Source organism: Macaca fascicularis, chromosome 14 (assembly GCF_037993035.2).
Source record: "Macaca fascicularis isolate 582-1 chromosome 14, T2T-MFA8v1.1".
NCBI lineage: Eukaryota > Metazoa > Chordata > Mammalia > Primates > Cercopithecidae > Macaca > Macaca fascicularis.
The window spans coordinates 6163038-6187017 of NC_088388.1; the positions used below are offsets into that span (position 1 = coordinate 6163038).

Genomic DNA, 23980 nt, shown 5'->3' on the forward strand with positions numbered 1-23980 from the left:
AAAATGGCGGACGTATCAAGCAGGCCTTGAGTTCCCCCCGCCCTCCCTCTGGCCGCCTCTCAGCCAATCGCGGCCCTGCCCCCCTCCCCCAGCTCCAGGCTCATTGGTCCCTCTCTCCCGGCCCCTACCACCTATTGGATCGCCTAGCGGCTCCGTTGACTCCATTCCGATTGGCCCGCAAGCCTCGTCAGTCAAGCGCGAGGGGCGCATTCTTTTCCCATGTACTTGACGGATCCGGAACCTCTAGGACCCCGGAGCCTGAGAAACAAATCAGAAACCGGGAGAGACCTGTCTGGGTCCCCCTACGCCGTAGCAACAGCAGGGCCTCCGCTTGACGGACGTATCGGACCACCAATCCGAATGGCCAGTGCTTTTAAAACTAAATTGAGCCAAACCAATCATGGCCGTGAAGCCGGAGCCTCAAGGGAGCCAATGGGGTGGCGAGCTGGCCGGGCGGGGCGGGGGTGGCAGGGGACACCGGTGATGACGTGAGCCATAATATGCGCCGGCTGCAGCAGTTGGGCTGAGCTAGGAATTCAGCATAAGTGGTGCAGTGTTTGTTTGGCGTGTGAGAGGTAGTGGGATCGATGCTCGCCTTCCCCACAGCAGAATTTTTTATCAGAGGGATCTCCTATTGCGGCTTCTTTACCCGAAAGAGGTGGCTGTCCTCGAAGCGATGTCAAAGTGAGGGATCGCGGAATATTCCTACCTATAACCCACCGCTAAGAGGTAAGTCCCCTCGTCGTTGGGGAAGGATTTAGACGAGAAATTTTGGGATTTGGTTTTGTTTGAGACGGAGTTTTCCTGTTGTCGCCCAGGCTGGAGTGCAGTGGCGTGACCTCAGCTCACTGCAACCTCCGCTTCCCAGGTTCAAGCAATTCTCCTGTCTCAGCCTCCCGTGTAGCTGGGACTACAAGCGCACGCCACCATGCCCGGCTAATTTTTGTATTTTTAATAGACACGGGTGTTTCACCATGTTGGCCAGGCTGGTCTCAAATCCTGACCTCAGGTGATCCGCCCACCTCAGCCTCCCAAAGTGCAGGGATTATAGGCCTGAGCCACCGCACCCGGCCTGGGGTCTTTTTTGAGACAAGGTCTTGCTCTGTTGTCCGGGCTGGAGTGCAGTGGGATGATCATGACTGGCTACAGCCTCCACCTCCTGGGTTCAAGCGGTCCTCCCACCTCAGCCTCCCGAGTAGCTGGGACCACAGGCACGCACCACTGGGCCCTGCTGATTTAATTTTTTGTAGAGACAGGGTTTTCCTGTGCACATGAGCTTCTAAATGCTCCCCCAGGCTCCCCGTTCCCCGCTGTCTCTGTGCCTCCCAGGGAGGACCGAGGTCCCAGACATCAGGACCCCCGCCCCAAGAGCCAGCCCGGGACACCCAGACAGCTCACGGTTAGACCCCATGCTAATAACCTGCCTTATTCCAAAACGGATTTGAGGCGCCTCTCAGAGTCCCCTGAAAATCCACATGATGTCCAGGCGTGGTGGCTCACACCTACAATCCCAACACTTTGGGAGGCTGAGGCGGGCGGATCACCTGAAGTCAGGAGTTTGAGACCAGCCTGGCCAACATGGTGAAACCCCCGTGTCTACTAAAGATAAAAAAATTAGCCGGGCATGGTGGCAGGCGCCTGTAATCCCAGCTTCTCAGGCGGCAGAGGCAGGAGAATCACTTGAACCCAGAAGGCAGAGGCTTGCACTCCAGCCTGAGCAGCAAGAGCGAAACTCCATCTCCAAAAAAAAAAAAAAAAAAAACACAGAACAACTATTTACATCATGACATTTACATTGTATTAGGTGGTGTAAGTAATCCAAGGTATATAGGAGGTGGTCAGGTGCGATGGCTCACGCCTATAATTCCAGCATTTTGGAGGTCAAGGTGGGAGGATCGGTTGAGCCCAGGAGTTCAAGACCAACCTAGGCAACACGGTAAGACCACCCCCCAACTCTATGGGAAAAAAAATTAGCTGGGCATGGTGGCATGCACCTGTAGTCCCAGCTAGTTGGGAAGCTAAGGTGGGAGGATTGCTTGAGCCCAGGAGTCTGGGCTGCAGTGAGCCATGATTACGCCACTGCACTCCAGCCTGGACAACAGAGCGAGACCCTGTCTCATTAAAAAAAAAAGGGGGGGGAAAAGGCCAGGCACAGTGGCTCACGCCTGTAATCTCAGCACTTTGGGAGGCTGAGGCGCGCGGATCACCTGATGTCAGGAGTTCAAGACCAGCCTGGCCAACAGTAGAGCCCCGTCTCTACTGAAAATACAAAATTAGCTGGGCGTGGTGGCATGCACCTGTAATCCCAGCTACTTGGGAGGCTGAGGCAGGAGAATCCCTTGAACCCAGGAGGCGGAGGTTGCAGTGAGCCGAGATCGCGAGATCGTGCCACTGCACTCCAGCCTGGGCAACAAAACTGAAACTCTTTCTCAAAAAAAAAAAAAAGTTGGAGGATGTGTTATGGAATGAGACCACCACTTCTCCTGCTGTCCCTCCCAGCCTCTCCCCCACCTTCCCTTTTCCCTAGTTTATAAAACAGGAGAAAAGGGAGAAAGCAAAAAGTTGGCAAGAAACAGAAGTAAGATAAATAGCCAGATGACCTTGGCGCCACCACCTGGACCTGGTGGCTAAAATAATAATATTAACCCCTCACCAAAACGACTTGTGTTATCTGTAAATTGCAGACGTTGTATGAGAAAGCACTGTAAAACTTTTTGTTCTGTTAGCTGATGTATGTAGCCCCCAGTCACGTTCCTCACGCTTACTTGATCTATCACGACCCTTTCACGTGGACCCCTTAGAGTTGAAAGCCCTTAAAAGGGCTAGGAATTTATTTTTCGGAGAGCTCGGCTCTTAAGACACGAGCTCCCAGCCGAATAAAAACCTCTTCCTTCTTTAATCAGGTGTCTGAGGAGTTTTGTCTGCAGCTCATCCTGCTACAGTGTCATATGCCATGTAACAATGTTTCTGTCAATGATGGACCACATGTAAGACAGTGGTCTCCTGAGATTATGACACTATTGTACTGGACCTTTTTTTTTTTTTTTTTTTTTTGAGACACAGTCTTGCTCTGTCGCCCAGGCTGGAGTACAATGGGGCTATCTCGGCTCACTGCAACCTCCACCTCCTGGGTTCAAGCAGTTCTCCCTGCCTCAGCCTCCCGAGTAGCTATAACTACAGGTGTACGCCACCATGTCTCACTAATTTTTGTATTTTAGTAGAAACGGGGTTTCATCATGTTGGCCAGGATGATCTTGAACTCCTGACCTCTGGTGATCCGCCCACCTTAGCCTCCCAAAGCGCTGGGATTACAGGCATGAGCCACTGCGTCCGGCTGTACTGGACCTTTTCTATGTTTAGATACACAAATATTTACCATTGTGTTTCAGCCACTTCCAGTATTCAGCACAGTAACACGCTGTATGGAAGTGTAGCCTGGCAGCAGCAGGCTATCCCGTATAGCCCAGGTGTGTAGTGGGCTGGACCATCTGGGTCTGTGCTGAGTATACCTGTGATGTTTGCAAAGGACACAATTGCCTAACGATGCATTTCTCAGAACACATGTCTGCCGTTAACTGTACTAAGCCATTTTATATAAGGGACTTGAGAATCCTTGGGGGTCCCAGAAGCAGTCCCCCACGGATAGAGAGGGACAACTGTACCTACAGGCTGCGTCTGCGCTGCGAAAGGCACTGTGCTTCTGGGGAGGCTGCAGACACAGTAGGCGTTTCTCACGTTGATCCTGCTGCTCAGAGAGGCGTGGAGGAACATAGTCAAGCCGGAAGCCAGCCCGGGAGGTGTGCTCTGTGCAGGTTAGACCCAGATGGTCCAGCCCACTACACACCTGGGCTATACGGGATAGCCTGCTGCTGCCAGGCTACACTTCCATACAGCGTGTTACTGTGCGGAATACTGGAAGCAGCTGAAACACAATGGTAAATATTTGTGTATCTAAACATAGATACACAGGCCGATCACCAGGGCAGGGCAGGGCAGGGCAGGAGCAGGCATGCCAGTGAGAGAGGTGAGGCAGCAAAGCGGAAGGAGCACACCCTGTGGCAGGCAGGGCGGGGCTGATCTCAGGTCTGGGGCAACAGCACGGGAAGCAGGTGCAGAAGGGATCATGGAGGCTTTGGAAGCCAGGCAGAGGAAGCTCAGTTTATGCTCAGACCCTGGGAGCCAAGGAAAGCATCCAGACAGGAGAAGGGCTGGCCATACTCTAGAAAGGATGTCTGGAAGCAAGAGCAGAGAGCACCAGGGGTAGCACAGGGCCAGAGGGGCAGCTTGGAGCTGGACTAAGGAGCCCGGGAAAGGCTGCAGAGAGCCTTGGGACCGGCTGGTGCCTGAGAAGGAGGCTGGGCCATGGGCAGGAGGGGGCATCCAGGGCTGGGCTCCCGTCCGTCCTTCCCTGCTGGGGAGCCCGGGGAGGACCCAGCCCCGGCACTGACCCTTGCATCCCTTTACTCACTCATCATCGAAGGATTTGCCAGTATCTGCACCAGGCTCCTCCATCCCTGACTCTGAGGTGGGTCACAGGGCCATATGCATTATCATGAAATCATACAATACCTTGCCCAACGTAAATGGGCCCCTAAGGTCTCCAATTATGGTTTGCTTCTAACCTAACCAGGAGGTTGAGGTCAGGGAGGACTTCCTAGAGGAGGAGGTATCTGAGCTCAGCCTGTGTCCTGAGAGCCATGGGGAGCTACTGTGGAGGAATGACTTAGAAGCTTTGCATTCTACACAGATTGACCTCTCCACCCTAAAACTTCTACATTTCACAGATCACCACCTTCTATCTTTCCTCCTAATCCTTTTGTAGTTTAATGTTTCATATGTTTCATAATGTTTCATATTAACATTTAACTTTTCAATCCATCTAGACTTTTTTTTAAACAACCCCATAAATATATACACCTGCTCTGTACCCACAAAAATTAAAAATAAATTATTAAAAAAACACATGTAACTGAATAGTTTCAAACATATTCAAAAGCAGAGAGAAGAGCAGGCTGCATGCTCATGCACCCATCACCTGGCTAGCATGCCTTAAATTTGGGGAACAGACTCAGCTGCCAAATTTTAATTTTTTTTTTTTTTTTTGATACAGAGTCTTGCTGTGTCACCCAGGCTGGAGTACATTGGCGCAATCTCGGCTCACTGCAACCTCTGCCTCCCAGGTTCCAGCGACTCTCCTTCCTCTGCCTTCTGAGTAGCTGGGATTATAGGCACATACCACCACGCCCAGCTAATTTTGTGTTTTTAGTAGAGACAGGGTTTCACCATGTTGGCCAGGCTGGTCTTGAACTCCTGACCTCCAGTGATCTGCTTGCCTCGGCCTCCCAAAGTGCTAGGATTACAGGCATGAGCCACCGCACCCGGCCCCCAATTTTAATTCTGTCAAACAATGATTTTTTTTTAAAAAAAGTATTTTCTATGATCAATATTTCATAAAGGACATGCTAACATACACATACACTAACACAGGAATAACTAGCTCTGAATAAAGAAGACCTTAAATTGAAGAAGTTCAGGCCGGGCGCATGGCTCACGCCTGTAATTCCTGCACTTCGGGAGGCCGAGGCAGGTGGCTCAGCTGAGGGCAGGAGTTTGAGACCAGCCTGGCCAACATAGAGAAACCCCATCTCTACTAAAAACGCAAAAATTAGCTGGGCATGGTGGCGGGTGCCTGTAATCCCAGCTACTCGGGAGGCTGAGGCAGGAAAATCACTTGAACTCAGGGGCGGAGGTTGCAGTGAGCCGGGATTGCGCCACTGTACTCCAGCCTGGGTGGAAGAGTGGAACTCCGTCTAAAAAAAACCAAAAAACAAAGAAAAAAACCAAGAAGTTCAACTTGAAGGGGAAAATGCCATATTGTCTTTCCCTTTGTTATGTCACCAGGGCACAGTCCATCTCAGGCTGGCACTGATCCACAGGCTGGAGCGGGGCTGCCCCAGAAGAGGACATGCCAGGAAGGGCCCGGCTGGTGTTCAGGAGTCCGGGCCGGGTCCGGTCAAGAGGTGTTGAGGCTGGACAGGAGAGGCCGCTGGGGGCTCATGTGGGATATGAGCGGTCGGCCCATTTCAAGGTGGAAACTGAGCTCTTCTGCTTCTGTTCCTCTTCTTCAGTGCATTAAGATTCAATCCGGCTTGGGAAGCGGGTATTTCCCTTCCTACAAAGGATGGCTGGGAGCCTGAGTGTTGCGAGAAAGTGAAACCGCTGAGTTGCTAACAACTAGGGCTGCCGTCAAGCCTATGGGGAAAGAGAAAGAGGACATTTGGAAGGAGAGAGATCAAGGTGTGGGACTCTGGGAGAGGACCACAGAAAAGGGACCAGCAACGGGGTACCCCGGTGGCATCTGAGGGTGTGGCCCAACTAAGAGGTCTGGAGGCTGCCAGCCGAGTGGCCCAGGAGAGGGAACCTCACAGGGGCTGAGTGGGATCCAAGCCCTAGCCACCGTCCTGACCACCCACATTTCTCAGGAACAAGACCTTCTACAGTGGCCTCCCCGGCAGTGGAAAGAGCCAAACTGGCAACATGGACTTTCTTCAACTGCACTTGGATGCTGCCTCAGTGCCCCAGGGCAGGCAGGAAGCTCCCGCACCCATTCTGGAATGAGGGGTTGGAGGAGGGCTGAGCTGAGCAAACGCCCCTCTCTGCTCTGGTTGGTGGGGAGGGAGCCCATTATACAAGAGACCCCCAGGGCTCAGTAAAGGGTGACAGAGACTTGGGGAGTAGTGGCTGTCACTGCAGAGGTGAGAGGGTTTGGAGAGAAGGTACGTGCCTTTTTGGCCTCATTGACTAGCACCTGGTAGCCAGTTAGTAACCCTTATTGGATAAAGAAATGATTAAACGGATGCAAAAAAAATGTTGACTTTGCTTTACCCAAACCTCAGTTCCCTCAATTACATTCTGGGGACACCACCTACCTGGCTGGACTGTTGTGAAGTTTAAATAAGGCAGGTTAACTTCACCCCCTCCTTTAAGACACAGCTCAGACACTGCCTCCTCCGAGAAGCCCCCTCTGCCTACCCCTGTGGTGTCTACGGTATCTTAGAACAATGCCTTCTTATGGCTTTGGGAACTCCCCTGTCCCTGGATTTGGAGCAAATGCAGGGGAGGAGCCACACCTGACTAATCTCGGCGTCTCCCAGCACGTAAGTGGCATAAGGGCAGGGCTGTGCCGGCTCCAGGCACTTACTGAAGGATGTACTTGGCAGGGAGTACGCAGCCAGCGGGTGAGCTCCTCACTCTCCCCAGCTGACTGCTGGGCGGGAAAGGCGGGTGCAGGAGACCCAGCCTCCCTGCACTGTTACCACCCTGTCTGCACATCCAGCCGCGTTGATCAAGGGTTCAATTTTGGGGGTCCTGTTGGGAGGCCAGGAGACTCACTCCAGGCACTTCTTTCAGGGGTGTATGTGTGTGTGTGTCTTGTTTTATTTTTATTTATTTATTTATTTATTTATTTATTTATTTATTTTGAGATTGACTCTGTCCCCCAGGCTGGAGTGTGGTGATGCGATCTGGGCTCCCTACAAGCTCCGCCTCCCGGGTTCACGCCATTCTCCTGCCTCAGCCTTACTGAGTAGCTGGATTACAGGCGCCTGCCACCACGCCTGGCTAATTTTGTTTTTTTTTCAGTAGAGAAAGGGTTTCACCACGTTGCCCAGGCTGGTCTTGAAGTCCTGGCCTCAAGCGATCCACCCGCCTCAGCCTCCCAAAGTGCTGGGATTACAGGCGTGAGCCACCGCGCCTGGCCTAGGGGTACATGAAACTTTTTTTTTTTTTTTGAGACAGATTATAACTCTGCCACCAGGCTGGAGTGCAGTGGTGTGATCTCGGCTCACTGCAATCTCTGCCTCCCAGGTTGAAGCTATTCTCCTGCCTCAGCCTCCTGAGTAGCTGGGATTACAGGTGTACGCCACCACACCCAGCTAATTTTTGTATTTTTAGTAGAGACGGGCTTTCACCACTTGGGACAGGATGGTCTCGATCTCCTGACCTCATGATCCACCCGCCTCGGCCTCCCAAAGTGCTGGGATTACAGACATGAGCCACCGCGCCCGGCCGAGACGTTTTGATACAGGAATATAATGTATAATAATCATATCAGGGTAAATGATGTAACCATCACATCAAGCATGTATCCCTTCTTTGTGTTACAAAAAAATCTAATTATACTTTTTTATTTGTTGATTAAATGTACGATAAATTATTGTTGACTCCAGTTACCCTGCTGTGCCACCAAATACGGATCTTCTTCATTCTATCTAACTATATTTCTGCACCCATTAACCATCCCCGCCCCACCTCACCCCCACCCACTGCCCTTCTCAGCGTCTGGAAACCATCCTTCTACTCTCTATCTCCATGAGTTCATTCGGTTTAATGTTTAGCTCCCCAGCCAGGCGCGGTGGCTCACGCCTGTAATCCCAGCACTTCGGGAGGCTGAGGCGGGTGGATCACAAGGTCAGGAATTCAAGACCAGCCTGGTCGACATGGTGAAACTCCATCTCTACTAAAAATACAAAAATTAGCCAGGCGTAGTGGTGCGTACCTGTAGTCCCAGCTACTTGGGAGGTTGAGGCAGGAGAATTGCTTGAAACTGGGAGGAAGAGGTTGCAGTGAGCCAAGATCACGCCACTGCACTCCAGTCTGGGCAACAGAGTAAGAGTCCATCTCAAAAAAAAAAAAAAAAAAAGTTTAATTCCCATAAATAAGTGGGAACATGTGAAGTTTATCTTTCTGTGCCTGGCTTGTTTCACTTAACATAATGACCTCCAGTTCCATCCATGTTGTTGCTTTGTTATAAATGACAGGATCTTGGTTGGGCGCAGTGGCTCATGCCTGTAATCCCAGCATTTTGAGGGGCTGAGGTAGACTGATCATGAGGTCAAGAGATCAAGACCATCCTGGCCAACATGGTGAAACCCTGTCTCTACTGAATTTTGTACCAAAAATACAAAAATTAGCTGGGTGTGGTGGCGGGCGCCTGTAATCCCAGCTACTCAGGAGGCTGAGGCAGGAGAATCACTGGAACCCAGGAGGCAGAGCTTGCAGTGAGCCGAGATCGTGCCGATGCACTCCAGCCTGGCGACAGAGTGAGACTCCGTCTCAAAAACAAGCAAACAAAAAAACAAAACAAATGACAGGATCTCATTCTTTTTCTTTCTTTCTTTCTTTCTTTTTTTTTTTTTCTTTGAGATGGAGTCTTGCTCTGTGGCCCAGGCTAGAGTGCAGTGCACCGTCTCGGCTCACTGTAATTCCACCTCCCAGGTTCAAGCAATTCTTCTGTCTCAGCCTCCTGAGTAACTGGGATTACAGGTGTGTGTCACCACGCCCAGTTAATTTTTGTATGTTAGTAGCGACAGAGTTTCACCATGTCAGCCAAGCTGGTCTCAAACTCCTGACCTCAGGTGATCTGCCTGCCTCGGCCTCCCAAAGTGCTGGGATTGCAGGCGTGAGCCACCGTGCCCAGCCCTTCCTTTACAATTTGGATGCCCTCTAATTCTTTCTCTTGTCTGATTGCTCTAGCTAGGACTTCCAGTACTATGTTGAACAGCAGTGGTGAAAGTGGGCATCCTTGCCGTGTTCCAGATCTCAGAGGAAAGGATTTTGTTTTTTCCCCATTTGGTATCATATTAGCTGTAGGTCTGCCATATATGGCCTTTACTGTGTTGAGGTATGTTCCTTCTATACCCAGATTTGGAGGGCTTTTATCATGAAGGGATGCTGAATTTTTTTTTTTTTTTTTGAGACGGAGTCTCGCTGTGTCTCCCAGGCTGGAGTGCAGTGGCGTGATCTCAGCTCACTGCAAGCTCCGCCTCCCGGGTTCACGCCATTCTCCCGCCTCAGCCTCCCAAGTAGCTGAGACTACAGGCGCCCGCCACCACGCCCGGCTAGTTTTTTGTATTTTTAGTAGAGACGGGGTTTCACCATGTTAGCCAGGATAGCTGAATTTTATCAAATGCTTTTTCAGCATCAGTTGAGGTTATTCTATGGTTTTGTCCTTCATTCTGTTGATATGATGGGTCATATTGACTGATTCGTGTATGTTGAACCATCCTTGTATCCTTGGGATAAATCCCACTTGGTCGTGATGAATAATCTTTTGAATGTGTTGTTTAATTCAGTTTGCTAGCATTTTGTTGAGAATTTTTGCATCAGTGTTCATAAAAGATACTGGCCTGTAATTGTTTTAGTATGTCTTTGTCTGGTTTGGGTATCAGGATAATACTGGCCTTGTAGAATGTGTTTGGAAGGATTCCCTCCTCCTCTATTTTTCAGAATAGTTTGAATAGGATTGGTATTAGTTCTTCTTTAAATGTTTGGTAAAATTCAGCAGTGAAGTCATTGGGTTCCTGGGCTTCTTTGTTGGGAACATTTTATTACAGCTTTCATCGCATGACTTGTTATTGGTCTGTTGAGGTTTTTGTTATTTTAATTTTTTTGAGATGGAGTCTTGCTCTGTCACCCAGGCTGGAGTGCAGTGGCGTGACCTCGGCTCACTGCAACCTCTGCCTCCCAGGTTCAAGTGATTCTCCTGCCTCAGCCTCCCGAGTAGCTGGCATTAGAGGCACCTGCCACCATGCACGGCTAATTTTTATATATTTTTTAGTAGAGACTGGTGTTTCACCATGTTGGCCAGGCTGGTCTTGAACTCCTGATCTCAGGTGATCTGCCCGCCTCGGCCTCCCAAAGTGCTGGGATTACAGGTGTGAGCCACTGCACACGGCCTGTTCAGGTTTTTGGATTTCTTCATGGTTCAGTCTTGATAGGTTTTATGTGTGTAGAAATTGACGCAGTTCTAGGCTTTCCAGTTTATTAGCATATAGTTGCACATAGTTGCCTCTAATGATCCTTTGAGTTTCTGTAGGATCAGTGGTAATGTCTCCTTTTTAATCTCCGATTTTATTGATTTGGGTCTTCTCTCTTTTTTTCTTAGTCTGGCTAAAGGTTTGTTGATTTTGTTTCTCTTTTCGAAAAAACAACTTTTTGTTTCATTGATTTTTGTATTGTTTCCTTCATTTCCATTTCATTTATTTCTGCTCTGGTCTTTGTTTTTTTGAGACAGAATCTCAGTCCAGTTACCCAGCTAGAGTGCAGGGTGCAATCACGAGTCACTGCAGCCTCCACTTCCTGAGCTCAGGTAATTCTCCCACCTCAGCCTCCCAAGTAGCTGGGGTACAGGCACACATCACCACATCCAGCCATTGTTTTTTCCATATTTTTAGGAGAGATGGGGTTTTGCCATGTTGGCCAGACTGATCTCAAACTCCTGAGCACCTAGGAGTTGAGCCACCATGCCCGTGAACCTGGCCTGCTCTGATCTTTATTATTTGTTTTCTCCTACTAATTTTGTGTTTGTTTTTCTTTTCTTTTCTTTTTCTTTTTTTTTTTTTTTTTTTGTGACAGGGTCTCGCTCTGTCGCCCAGGTTGGAGTACAGTGGCACCATCTTGGCTCACTGCAATCTCTGCTTCCAGGATTCAAGCAGTTCTCCTGCCTCAGCCTCCTGAGTAGTTGGGACGACAGGTGTGAGCCACCACGCCCAGCTAAGTTTTGTATTTATTTTTAGTAGAGATGGGTTTTCGTCGTGTTGGTCAAGCTGGTCTGAAACTCCTGGACTCAAGTGATCCGCCAGTCAGGCCTCGCAAAGGGCTGGGATTACAGGCGTGAGCCACCGTGCCCGGCCTGCTCTTGATTTTCTAGTTCTTTAACGTGCATCATAGCCAGGAATGGTGGCTCACACCTGTAATCCCAGCCCTTTGGGAGGCCAAGGTGGGATTGCTCGAGCCGAGGAGTGTGGGACCAGCGTGAACAGCATGGTGGGACCCTGTCTCTACAAAAAGTACCAGAATTAGCTGGATGTGGTGATTGTGTACCTATAGTCCCATTTACTTGGGTGGCTGAGGTAGGAGGATCACTGGAGCCTGGGAGGTCAAGGCTGCAAAGAACTATGATTGTGCCACTGCACTCCAGCCTGGGCAACAGAGCAAGACCTTGTCTCCAAAAAAAAAAAAAGTGTCAGGTGGTTTATTTGAAGTTTTTCTACTTTTTTGATGTAGGCGCTTATAGCTATACACTTTCCTCTTAGTACTGCTTTCACCGTATCCCACAGGTTTTGACATGTTGTTTCCATTCTCATGTCTCAAAAGATTTTAAAATTGCCTTCCTGTTTCGTTGACTTGTTTTGTGGCCCAACATGCGGTCTGTGTTTGAGGACGGTTCGTGTGCTGCGGTAAGAATGTGTGATCTGCAGCTGCTGCGCCAAGTGTTCTGTCAATGTCCGTTGGGTCTGTAGTGTACATTAAGTCCTATGTTTCTTTGATTCTCTGTCTGGATGATTGATCTGTCCAATGCTGAAAACGGGGTGTTGAAATCTCCGGCTATTATTGTATTGGGATCTCTCTCTTTAGCTCTAGTAATATTTGCTTCCTATATCAGGAAGCTCCAGCATTGGGTGCATATGTATTTACAATTGTTATATTCCCTTGCTGAGTTGACCCCTTTATCTAAATTATATAATAACCTGCTTTGTCTCTTTTTATACTTTTTGTCTTGAAATTGATTAGTTTTCTCTAAGTTTTGCTACTCCTGCTTTTTGGGTTGTTTGCATGGAATATCCTTGTCAATTCCTTTTAGTCTATGTGGTTTTTGTTTGTTTGTTTGTTTCTGTTTTTGTATTTTTTTTTTTTTTGTATTTTTTAGTAGAGACGGGGTTTCACCGTGTTAACCAGGATGGTCTCGATCTCCCGACCTCGTGATCCGCCCGTCTCGGCCTCCCAAAGTGCTGGGATTACAGGCTTGAGCCACCGCGCCCGGCCCTGTTTTTGTATTTTTTTTGAGATGGAGTCTTGCTCTGTGTCCCAGGCTGGATGGAGTGCAGTGGTGTGATCTCGGCTCCCTGCAAGCTCCGCCTCCCCGGTTCACACCATTTTCATGCCTCAGCCTCCTGAGTAGCTGAGACTACAGGCGCCTGCCACCACACATGGCTAATTTTTTGTATTTTTAGTAGAGACAGGGTTTCACCGTGTTAGCCAGGATGGTCTTGATCTCCTGACCTCATGATCCGCCCACCTCGGCCTCCCAAAGTGCTGGGATTACAGGCTTGAGCCACCGTGCCCGGCCTAGTCTATGTGTGTTTTTATAGGTAAAGTGTTTCTTGTATGCAGGAGATGGTTGGGTCTTGTTTTTTGATCCATTCATCCACTTTTTTTTTTAATTTGATTTTTTAATGATACTTTTAGTTTTAGGGTACATGTGCACAACATGCAGGTTTGTTACATATGTATACATGTGCCATGTTGGTGTGCTGTACCCATTAACTCGTCATTTACATTAGGTATATCTCCTAATGCTATCCCTCCCCGCTCCCCCCACCCCACGACAGGCCTTGGTGTGTGATGTTCCCAACCCTGTGTCCATGTGTTCTCATTGTTCAATTCCCACCTATGAGTGAGAACATGTGGTGTTTGGTTTTCTGTCCTTGCGATAGTTTGCTCAGAATGATGGTTTCCAGCTTCATCCATGTCCCTACAAAGGACGTGAACTCATCCTTTTTTATGGCTGCATACATTCCAAGGTGTGTATGTGCCACATTTTCTTAATCCAGTCTGTCATTGATGGACATTTGGGTTGGTTCCAAGTCTTTGCTATTGTGAATAGTGCCACAATAAACATACGTGTGCATGTGTCTTTTTTTTTTTTTTTTTTTGAGATGGAGTCTCGCTCTGTCGCCCAGGCTGGAGTGCAGTGGCCGGATCTCAGCTCACTGCAAGCTCCGCCTCCCGGGTTTACGCCAGTCTCCTGCCTCAGCCTCCCGAGTAGCTGGGACTACAGGCGCCCGCCACCTCACCCGGCTAGTTTTTTTGTATTTTTTAGTAGAGACGGGGTTTCACCGTGTTCGCCAGGATGGTCTCGATCTCCTGACCTAGTGATCCGCCCGTCTCGGCCTCCCAAAGTGCTGGGATTACAGGCTTGAGCCACCGCGCCCGGCCGCATGTGTCTTTATAGCAGCATGATTTATAATCCTTTGGGTATATACGCAGTAATAGGATGGCTGGGTCAAATGGTATTTCTAGTTCTAGATCCTTGAGGAATCACCACACTGTTTTCCACAATGGTTGAACTAGTTTACACCAACAGTGTAAAAGTGTTCCTATTTCTCCACATCCTCTCCAGCACCTGTTGTTTCCTGACTTTTTAACGATCGCCATTCTAACTGGTGTGAGATGGTATCTCATTGTGGCTTTGATTTGCATTTCTCTGATGGCCAGTGGTGATGAGCATAAAAATATGGAATGCTTCACGAATTTGCATGTCATTCTTGCGCAGGGGCCATGCTAATCTTCTCTGTATCGTTCCAAGTTTAGTATATGTGCTGCCAAAGCGAGCACAACTTTTTGTTCTGGAAACAGGATCTCACTCTATTGCCCAGGTGGGAGTGCAGTGGCGCAATCTCGGCTCACAGCAACCTCCGCTTCTCAGCCTCGAGTGATTCTCCTGCCTCAGCCTCATAAATAGCTGGGATTACAGATGCGTGCCACTACCACCTGGCCAGTTTTGGTATTTTTAGTAGAGATAGTGTTTCACCATGTTGGCCAGGCTGGTCTTAAATTCCTGACCTCACATGATCCATCTGCCTCAGCCTCCCAAAGTATTGGGATTACAGGCGTAAGCCACCGCTCCAAGCCCACTCTTTTGATTGGAGCGCTTAGCTTACTTATAGTCAATGTTAGTATTGATAAGTAGGGACTTATTCCTGCTGTTTTGTTGTTTTCTGTTTGTTTTGTGGTCTTCTATCCCTTGTTTTAGTGAAGGTGATATTTGTATTTCCTATTTCTTTTTCTTTTTTTTTTTGAGACAGAGTCTTGCCCTGTTGTCCAGGCTGGAGTGCAGTGGCACAATCTCAGCTCACTGCAGCCTCTGCCTCCCAGGTTCAAGCGGTTCTCCTGCCTCAGCCTCCCAAGTAGCTGGGACTACAGGTGCCTACCATCATGCCCAGCTAGTTTTTGCATTTTAGTAGACGGGGTTTTGCCACGTTGGCCAGGCTGGTCTCAAACTCCTGACCTCAAGTGATCCACCTGCCTGGGCCTCCCAAAGTGCTGGAATTATAGGCATGAGCCACCACGCCCAGCCTGTATTTTCATTATTAAGTACACTGTCACCCAGCAACAAGCTGGACTGTTCTCTGACCTCCCTCCATCATGCTGAGGGGAGTCAAGCCCTTCTCCACTGATGCGATGTGCATTTCTCCCTTCCCTCTGAAGACGGCTGGCCCTCAGGACACCAGGAGGACAGCTCAGCTTCCCCACCGAAAATGCCTAGATTACTGTTTCCTTCCACAGATTGGGGACCCAGCAGAGGCAGTGGCCAGGCCTTGCCTGTGGTCTCCAGCACTTCAGGGGTGGGGCCAGAGCAGGCATCAGGCGTGGCTTGCTGGCTGTTCCTGTGAGGACCCAGGGATTCCCTCCCTGCCTGGGGCAGGTGCATTGTGGCAGAGCGGGCTCAGCAGCCCCATCCAGCGGGTCAACACGCAGTCATGGGACGCCTCGCCCTCAGGAAGAGCAGCAGCGTTGGTCAGCACAGAGAGGTCAGATGGAAGCCAGCACAGGTTCAGGAAGGGCCCAGAGCCCAGGCAGACATTCTGTAGGGCCCAGCGAAAACTGAAGGCACAGTCCCCTTTTTAAAATAACTAAGAATCGGCCGGGCGCGGTGGCTCACGCCTGTATAATCCCAGCACTTTAGGAGGCCGAGGCGGGTGGATCACGAGGTCAAGAGATTGAGACCATCCTGGTCAACATGGTGAAACCCCATCTCTACTAAAAATACAAAAATTAGCTGGGCGGGTGCGGTGGCACATGCCTGTAATCCCAGCTACTTGGGAGGCTGAGGCAGGAGAATCACTTGAACCTGGAGGCGAAGGTTGCAGTGAGCCGAGATTGCACCACTGCACTCCAGCTTGGTGACAGAGCAAGACTCCGTCTCAAAAAAAAAAAAAAAAGACTTAAGAACCTGAGGAAGACAAAAAGCACAGTGTGATCAAGCCTGGGCCCTTTCTGACGGCACAGGCCACACGCACATAAAGCCGGCCCGGCCTGCAGCTCAGAGATGCATCCCAGGGGAGACATCCGCCTCTGCCCGAGGCCCCAGCCTTTCCCTGCAGGAGCCAGCCAGAGGGATGCCCGGGTGCGGGAGGACTCTCACAGTGGTCCGGGGGTCGGCATTCGCTCCACGGGGACACACGACTCAAATGCACACAGGGCGCGAAAGAATGGCAGCTCTGTTTCACAAAATTAAGTTTATAAATATTTCTCCACTGTACAAAGTTCTCCCAGCCCTGCCCACCCCATCACTGTTCACATTCCTGTTTTTAAAATCCCAATTATATTTATTTTTTAAATCATAAAATATATTTTTTTCTTTGTTCATATTTAAAACTATTTACAGGGGCACAGAGAAGCCGGAGTGGCCCGGCCAAGGTCAGGACGAGTCCGTGCAGGGGGACGGAGGGGGCGGGAAGAGGTGGAAGTAGCTCCTCTCGGTGGCGGGCGAGGGCGGGCAGCTGTCCTCTGCCGACAGGTACTGGCTGTGGGGCGTGGGTGGGGGCGGGTAGGGGTCTGAGTCCGAGTTCAAATCCAGGTAGTACTTGCTGGCCTTCCAGCGGCTGGCGCTGTAGTCACTGTCACACACGTCGGTGCTGCAGGGTGTCGTGGGAGGCGCCATTCCTCGAATGATGTAGGGCCTGAAAGGGACACACACAGAGGATTGGGATTTGGTAGGCACATCCGTCCTGGTGGGCACAGCAGCCCTGAGGCTGTGAACGGGAAAGGCCTGTCCACTGGCCAGCTCCAGAAAATGCAGGCCTGACTCGGGACCCACCCCGCTGTGTGGCCGGGGCTCATCACTTACGCTCTCAGCTCACCCTCAACAGCCCCACCTCTACCATGGGCATGCCCGCACCTGCCCTGCAGCCTGCCAAGCCTGGGTCCTGGCAAGGCTGCCTCTGCGGAGAACGAGGCCTCCAGAGCCTGCTAGCTGACCTTGGCCAGGAACTGTCTTGACCTCTCTGAGCTTTAGTTTCTCATTAATAAAAGTGAGGGATTAAATAGTACCCATTTCAAAAGTGAAAGATACATGAGATTCTGCCTGGAAAGTGCTAGAAACAGTGCCTGACAAAACAGGAAACTGGACAACTGTTCCCCTAACATTGTTACTGTGTTGGCAAGGGATATGGTTTGGCTGCGTCCCCACCCAAACCTCACCTTGGATTGTACTCCCATAATCCCCACGTGTTGTGGGAGGGACCCAGCGGGAGGCCACTGAATCACGGGGGTGGTTCCCTCGTACTGTTCTCGTGTCAGTGAATAAATCTCACTAGACTTGATGGTTTGATAAGGGGAAACCCCTTTCACTTGGTTCTCATGCTCTCTCTTCCCTGAGTCCATGTAAGATGTGACTTGCTCCTCCTTGCCTTCTACCATGATTGTGAGGCCTCCCCAGCCGTGTGGAACTGTGAGTCCATTAAACCTCTTTCCTTTATAGTTACCCAGTCTCAGGTATTATTAGCAGCGTGAGAACAGGCTAACACAGCAACCAGTGGGCCTGGAATGCTCCCATCCTGAGTTCAAGCAACCTGACTCGCGAGATGGCTCCTGACCTCCCATCCTCCCAGAGGCTGCCTGCACCCAACTGCGGCCCAGAAACACCACATCCCACTGTGTGAGTCCAGACTCGGAACCGTGGTGTGTTTAGGAGCCCCTGTCCTGTCACAGAGGGGCTTGCAATGGGTGGGAAGGTGCAGCCAACACCTCGTGTTGAGAAAAGTGCAGCAGGCTACCCCTCCTGGGGCCCAGCTACTGCGAGGTCAGGCGGTGGGGAGGGACTGTGTCTCCGCGGTGGGGCCCAGAGCAGGACGCCATGAGCAAAGGCAGGAGGTGGGACAGGGGCCTGGTGAGACTGGCCTGCCCAGTGTGGATGTGACCATTCTGGAGACAGTGGTCCGTAAGGCTGCTGGGACAGACTATGACAGTTTGATATAATACTGAGGCATCAGGGAGGTGGCCAGACCCAGAGGGGGATGGAAATGGAGGCCGCAGTTCCGGCTCCCCAGCCAGGCCTGGGAGTTCGTGGAAATGGCCACTAGGTGGCAGGCGGCACCACACTCAGGAGGCCCTGCTGCTCCAGGGACCCAAGCAACGAGGCACGTGTGGCCCTGAGGTGGCCTGGCCCAGGCCCAACCCATCCCACCCCATCACCCCTGGGGGTGGGGCCTGGTACAGCTGGCAGGTGGGCCTTGTTGGCTAACACCACTGGGTTAAAGGTCAGGAGGCTCACCCTGCCCATCCCAGGCTCTGATCCAGCCCCTGCGGAAAACAGCACACCTGGGTCCCACTTCTCCACACTCTCAGTTGCCCCTCCCCAAGCAGGGAGGTGGGGCCTGTGACCCCAACATGGGGAGCTCGGGGGCTGGTGTCTGGCTGAACAGCCCCGCTGGCTTCCCGGGCTCAAACAGGCCACTGTGGCAAGTGAGCTGCCCGGATCATCCTGGTGACATCACACGATTAGGGGTCCACAGTGGGTGCTGCAGCAGCCTTCACAGACTTGTCCCGTCCTAAGAGGACTGAGCCACGAAGAGGGGGCATCTCAATGGCTAGGGTTCCACAGCCGGCCTCACACATACAGTTGCACCCTGGAGCCCAAGTCCCCGGCCCCTCGACTCCACAGCCATCTCCCGGCTTAAAGGTAACCCCCACAGGAGCAAGCTGAAGAGCAGCTCAGAACGTGGGGCTCTACTGGTTTCTGAACCCAACACGCAGTCCCCGCTGGGTGCATCTGGGGAGGCAGCCTAGTAGGGTCGGCAGAGCAGAGGGAGGCAGGGCTGGGCCCAGCACCTGCCCACTAGACCCCAGAACCCCTCACCAGTGGCATGGGGATAAGGCCCCTCTACCATGGGCTGGTGAGAACCCAACGGCCATGGAGGGCTGCGGGGGACGTCCTACCTGTACGGTCTCGCGGTGGCCGGAATGTTTGAAGAGTAGAACATGTCCATGTTGTACAGGGAGGGGTCCGTGGCCGGGGAGGGCGGCGGGTTCAGGATCTGAGGAGAGCCAAGCCAGGGTGACCCAGAGCCTCGCCAGCCTGGGCCTTTCTTCCTTCCTCCCACACCTCTTGGGCTTTCCTTGCAGGGAGGGCTTCTGGACCCCTGCTTCCCAGGACCCCTTCCTCTGGCCAGCTGGCAAAACTTGGGGATGGGAGGGTAGGCAGCAGCCACCTGCCCCGAAGGTCGTCTCGGTGAGAGGCAAAAGGAACCCCGTGCCCTTCCGAGTGCCTGCCTTGTGACCAGATGCTGGGCTGTGAAGGCAGGGACGGGACTTCGATCAGTCCCCTTTGTGGCCGGGCCCCAGCAGGCGGAGATGTCCCCACAGGCCCTGAGTGTCCCCCACACCAGTGAGCACCTCACCAGGCTCCTCAGGGACCTTCCCAGGAACCCTCCTTCTGACCTTTCCTCCTGCCCCTCCTCTCTCCATCACGCACAGTCTAACTCCTGCAATGACAACCTTGTTCCGAACACTCAGGGGCTCTGTGTCCCTGCTGCAGCCCTGACCCACACACGGAGGTCACCACACTAAGGGAGGGGCCGCGGCCCCACTCCAGACAAAGGCACCCCCTTCACAAGCGCCTGTGCTGGCACCAGCCCCAAAGCTGAGATAGTAAATAGACAAATTCACCATGTGAACCTGCCCTCCAGGGCCGGGCAGCACACAACCAGCCCTACAAAGGGATGAAGGGACCCCGGGCCCACACACCCACACAGGTCTGCACCTTCCACAAGTGCCACTGACGGCACCCCAACCCAACATGCAGCTTCCCAAAGGGTGCAGGGCTTAGATGGGTCTCCAAGGCCATCCTGGAAAGGATACAGCCAGGTCTGAGCTCCTGCGGAGTAATGGGAAGGGAACTGTCAGTTATGCCCGGAGGGACTCAGTTCTCCCAGGCCCCCTAGGGCGGTACGAGAGCACAGCCTTTCACGCCAGACAGACCCAGGTGAAGTCCTGTTTTACCACCTTCCGGCTGCAGCAGGATCCCCGGGGAAGGAATTTACCTGTCTCAGTCTCAGTTTCTTCATCTTTAAAATGGGCTCGACCCAGCACTTTGGGAGGCCGAGGCAGGCAGATCACTTGAGGTCAGGGGTTATGGACCAGCCTGGCCAACATGGTGAAACCTCGTCTCTACTAAAAATGCAAGAATTAGCCAGGCGTGGTGGCGGGCACCTGTAGTCCCAGCTACTTGGGAGGCTGAGGTGGGAGAATCCCTTGAACCCAGGAGGCAGGGGCTGCAGTGGGTCAAGATTGCACCACTGCACTCCAGTCTGGGTGACACAGTGAGACTGTGTCTCAAAAAATAAATTTAAAATTAAATGAAATAAAACAATAAAGTAATAAAATGGGCTCCAGAAGGCCTGCTTCCTGGGGCTATCCTGATGGCTGCTGAGTAGCCTCTGGGGAGTGCCCAGGCCCCTCCCCTGCCCTTTAGGAAGCAGCACTGGGCCCTGCTCTTTCTGGGGAGGGTCCTTTTTGGCCCAGAAGGCCAGCCTGGCTATTTCTCAGGATTTGACCCCAACATCGGGAGGGCACGAGACTGGGGCGCTGGGGACGGTGCTTCAAAGCAGAGAGCAGGCAGTGAGGCAGCAGAAAGGGCTTCCTGCGGCTACCCAAGCCCCAGCCTATGGGGTCTGTTTCCAACTCTTCCCATGAACTTGATCAGACCTGGTTTCTCTCCCACATCCCAAGGCAGTTTGAGATTCTGCCCAAATCTGCACTGGGCAGATTTCTGGCAAGATCCACCACTGCAGTGACTCGGCAACGTCTCAGATGTCCAGTGAATCATGGCCATGCCCTATTCAATAAGGACTGGATCTCAGCCCAGGGTGGGGGTGGGGAGGCTCCACCTCGGCTCCTCTGCTATTCCTGCGTTGTCGTTGTTGTTTTGACTGAGTCTCACTCTGTCACCCAGGCTGCAGTGCAATGGCGCAATCTCGGCTCACTACAACCTCCGCCTCCCAGATTCAAGTGATTCTCCTGCCTCAGCCTCCCGAGTAGCTAGGATTACAGACATGTGTCACTACGCCTGGCTAATTTTTTTGTATTTTTAGTAGAGATGGGGTTTTACCACGTTGGCCAGGCTGGTCTCGAACCCCTAACCTTAGGTGATCCGCCCACCTCGGCCTTCCAAAGTGCTGGGATGACAGGTGTGAGCCACTGCTCCTGGCCTATTCCTGCATTCTTAGAGTTCTCTGTACACCTCACTGTTCAATTCCTGCTATTCCAGTCCCTGGTAATAAGCCTGTAGACGGAACTTTCTCTGTTCAAATTCTTATAGAGTTTCTGCCTCCTGATAGACCCCAACTAATTCATGCCACCCAGAAGCCATCAGCAAAGAAACAAGCTGGATGCCCGCCTTTTGCTCATCAAATCTAATTATACCGCAGAAGAATTAAAGATGTGAATGTAAAATGAGAGGAGGAGGACATTAAGAAAGAGAGTGCGAAAATAAGTTTTTTGTTTTTGTTTTTGTTTTTTTTTTTGAGACGGAGTCTCGCTCTGTCGCCCGGGCTGGAGTGCAGTGGCCGGATCTCAGCTCACTGCAAGCTCCGCCTCCTGGGTTTACGCCATTCTCCTGCCTCAGCCTCCTGAATAGCTGGGACTACAGGTGCCCGCCACCTCGCCCGGCTAGTTTTTTGTATTTTTTTTTTTTTTTTTAGTAGAGACGGGGTTTCACCGTGTTAGCCAGGATGGTCTCGATCTCCTGACTTTGTGATCCGCCCGCCTCGGCCTCCCAGAGTGCTGGGATTACAGGCTTGAGCCACCGCGCCCGGCCATAAGTTGTTTTTTATGATCAGAGTAGGGAAGGTCTTTCTGAGCATAACAACAACAAAAAATATATATATAAATACATATATATACACACACACACACACACACCATAAAAGAGGAGATTGATAATTCCTTTTTTTTTTTTTTTGAGACGGAGTCTCACTCTGTCACCCAGGCTGGAGTGCAGTGGTGTGATCTCGGCTCACTGCAACCTCCATCTCCTGCGTTCAAGCAATTCTCCTGCCTCACCCTCCCAAGTAGCTGGGACTACAGACACGCAACACCACACCTTGCTAATTCTCTATTTTTAGTAGAGATGGGGGTTCACCACGTTGGTCAGGCTGGTCTCGAACTCCTGACCTCAAGTGATCCACCCGCCTCGGCCTCCCAAAGTGCTGGGATTACAGGCGTGAGCCACCAGCGCCAGCCAAGATTGATACTGGCATGGTATAAATGGTAAAACATACCATAACCCAAATAAAAAGACAAAAAACTGGGAAACAAATATTTTCAACACATATTGCAGGCTCTGGGCCAATTTCCATAGTCTATCTGTATCTAAAGAGACCTCACAAATGAATAAGAGTATCAGCAACCCAATAGAAGAAGGACTTTGCACAAACCCTTCTGAGAAAAATAAAATGACAAAAGTTCTTTTTCTTTTTTTGAGACAGAGTCTCACTCTCTCACCCAGGCTGGAGTGCAATGGCGCAATCTCAGCTCACTGCAACCTCTGCCTCCCATGTTCAAGCAATTCTCATGCTTCAGACTCCCAAGTAGCTGGGATCACCATGCCTGGCTAATTTTTAAATTTTTACTAGAGACAGGGTTTCTCCATGTTGGTCAGGCTGGTCTCAAACTCCCGGCCTCAAGTGATCCGCTCACCTCAGTCTCCCAAAGTGCTGAGATTACTGCTGCGAGCCATCACGCCAGGCCCAAAGGTTCTTAAACACATAAAATGATGCTTGACATCATTCATAACAAAACAAATATAAATGAAGATCTCAACATGATACCATTTTTACTCTATATTAGACTGGTGGAGAGAAAGAGTGCCAGGGACAGTTTTATCGGTGTGGCCCTCTGCTGAGAAAAGATGGACTGTCCCCCTCAGAGGGTCACTTGGCAAGAGTGGTTGAAATAGCCAAAGTTCAACCGCAGCAGGAGAGGGGACCCTGATGCCCTCCAGTGGGGGCCCAGCCACGCCTGACAAGGAGCGCTGTTCAGCCACCAAGAATGTGACAGCTCTGCCCTCGAAGCAGAACAAACTTCAGGGTGCGGGGGCAGCAGAATAGAAGATGGTCGTGAGTTGGACGGCCTGGCCCCACGGCCTACTGACCAAACGACCCAGGCCAGTGGTTCATGCTCAGTTCTTTGGCCTCCTTGTTGCAAAAGGAGGAAAACAACAGCACCTCCTTCCGGAGATGGATTACGGTAGAGTTCTAAGGCAAGGTGCACACGGCAGCTGGGAGCCTCCAAAATGCTCAGAACACCAGCTTTTACACATCGTTAGTAGCAAAAGGCAAGGCTCAATGTTGACTCTTCAGATGCTATCTTTTGGGCTTACGAAAACACACATGTCAGCCCAGGCACAGTGGCTCATGCCTGTAATCCTAACACTTTGGGAGGCTGAGGCTGGAGGATCACTTTAGCTCAGGAATTCAAGAGCAGCCTAGGCAATACAGTGAGGCCTCACCTCTACAAAAAACTTAAAAGTTAGCCCGGCATGATGGTGCACTCCTGCCGTCTGAGCCACCTGGGGGGCCGAGGCGGGAGAATCGCTTGAGCCCAGGAGTTTGAGGCTGTAGTGAGCCGTGATTGTGCCACTGCACTCCCACTGGGCGACAGAGCGAGTCTGTCTCAAAAACAAACAAAAACGCTTATGTCAATCTGAATAAGGCCAAAGGATCGTATCAGTATCTTGCTTACGATAGGCACGAAAGTCATGCAAGATGGCAGCAGTGGGGACACCAGGCAGAGGATAAATGGTCTGTGCTATTTCTCACAACTGCACGTAAATCTACAATTATCTTTTGGCTGGGAAAACACAGTCCACGCTCTTGTAAGCTTGCATGTGTACAGATGACCCCGGGGGACACAGAAG

General features: G+C 51.3%; 1 protein-coding gene and 1 non-coding gene across 22 annotated transcripts in view; both read right to left on the reverse strand.

Annotated features, from left to right (window-relative positions):
• Positions 1–14290: 14290 nt before the first annotated feature.
• On the reverse strand, positions 14291–14397 carry LOC123569004 (U6 spliceosomal RNA). Its single transcript, XR_006692536.1, has one exon. It is a non-coding gene; the product is annotated as a U6 spliceosomal RNA (small nuclear RNA).
• A 1889-nt stretch (positions 14398–16286) lies between these two features.
• Positions 16287–23980, reverse strand: part of LRP5 (LDL receptor related protein 5) — a 141143-nt gene continuing 133449 nt past the window's right edge. For 9 of the 21 annotated variants that reach the window (XM_074013026.1, XM_074013025.1, XM_045370601.3 and 6 more), the window contains 2 exons: positions 19003–19100; positions 16287–16745 (listed from right to left, as the gene is read on the reverse strand). In XM_074013026.1, the coding sequence (XP_073869127.1) occupies positions 16484–16745; positions 19003–19100 (360 nt within the window). In that variant the 3' untranslated portion in view covers positions 16287–16483. Of the gene's footprint in view, positions 16746–19002; positions 19355–19825; positions 19940–23980 lie in introns of all 21 variants that reach the window. The other 12 variants (XM_065527883.2, XM_074013022.1, XM_045370597.3 and 9 more) reach the window with 3 other exon arrangements.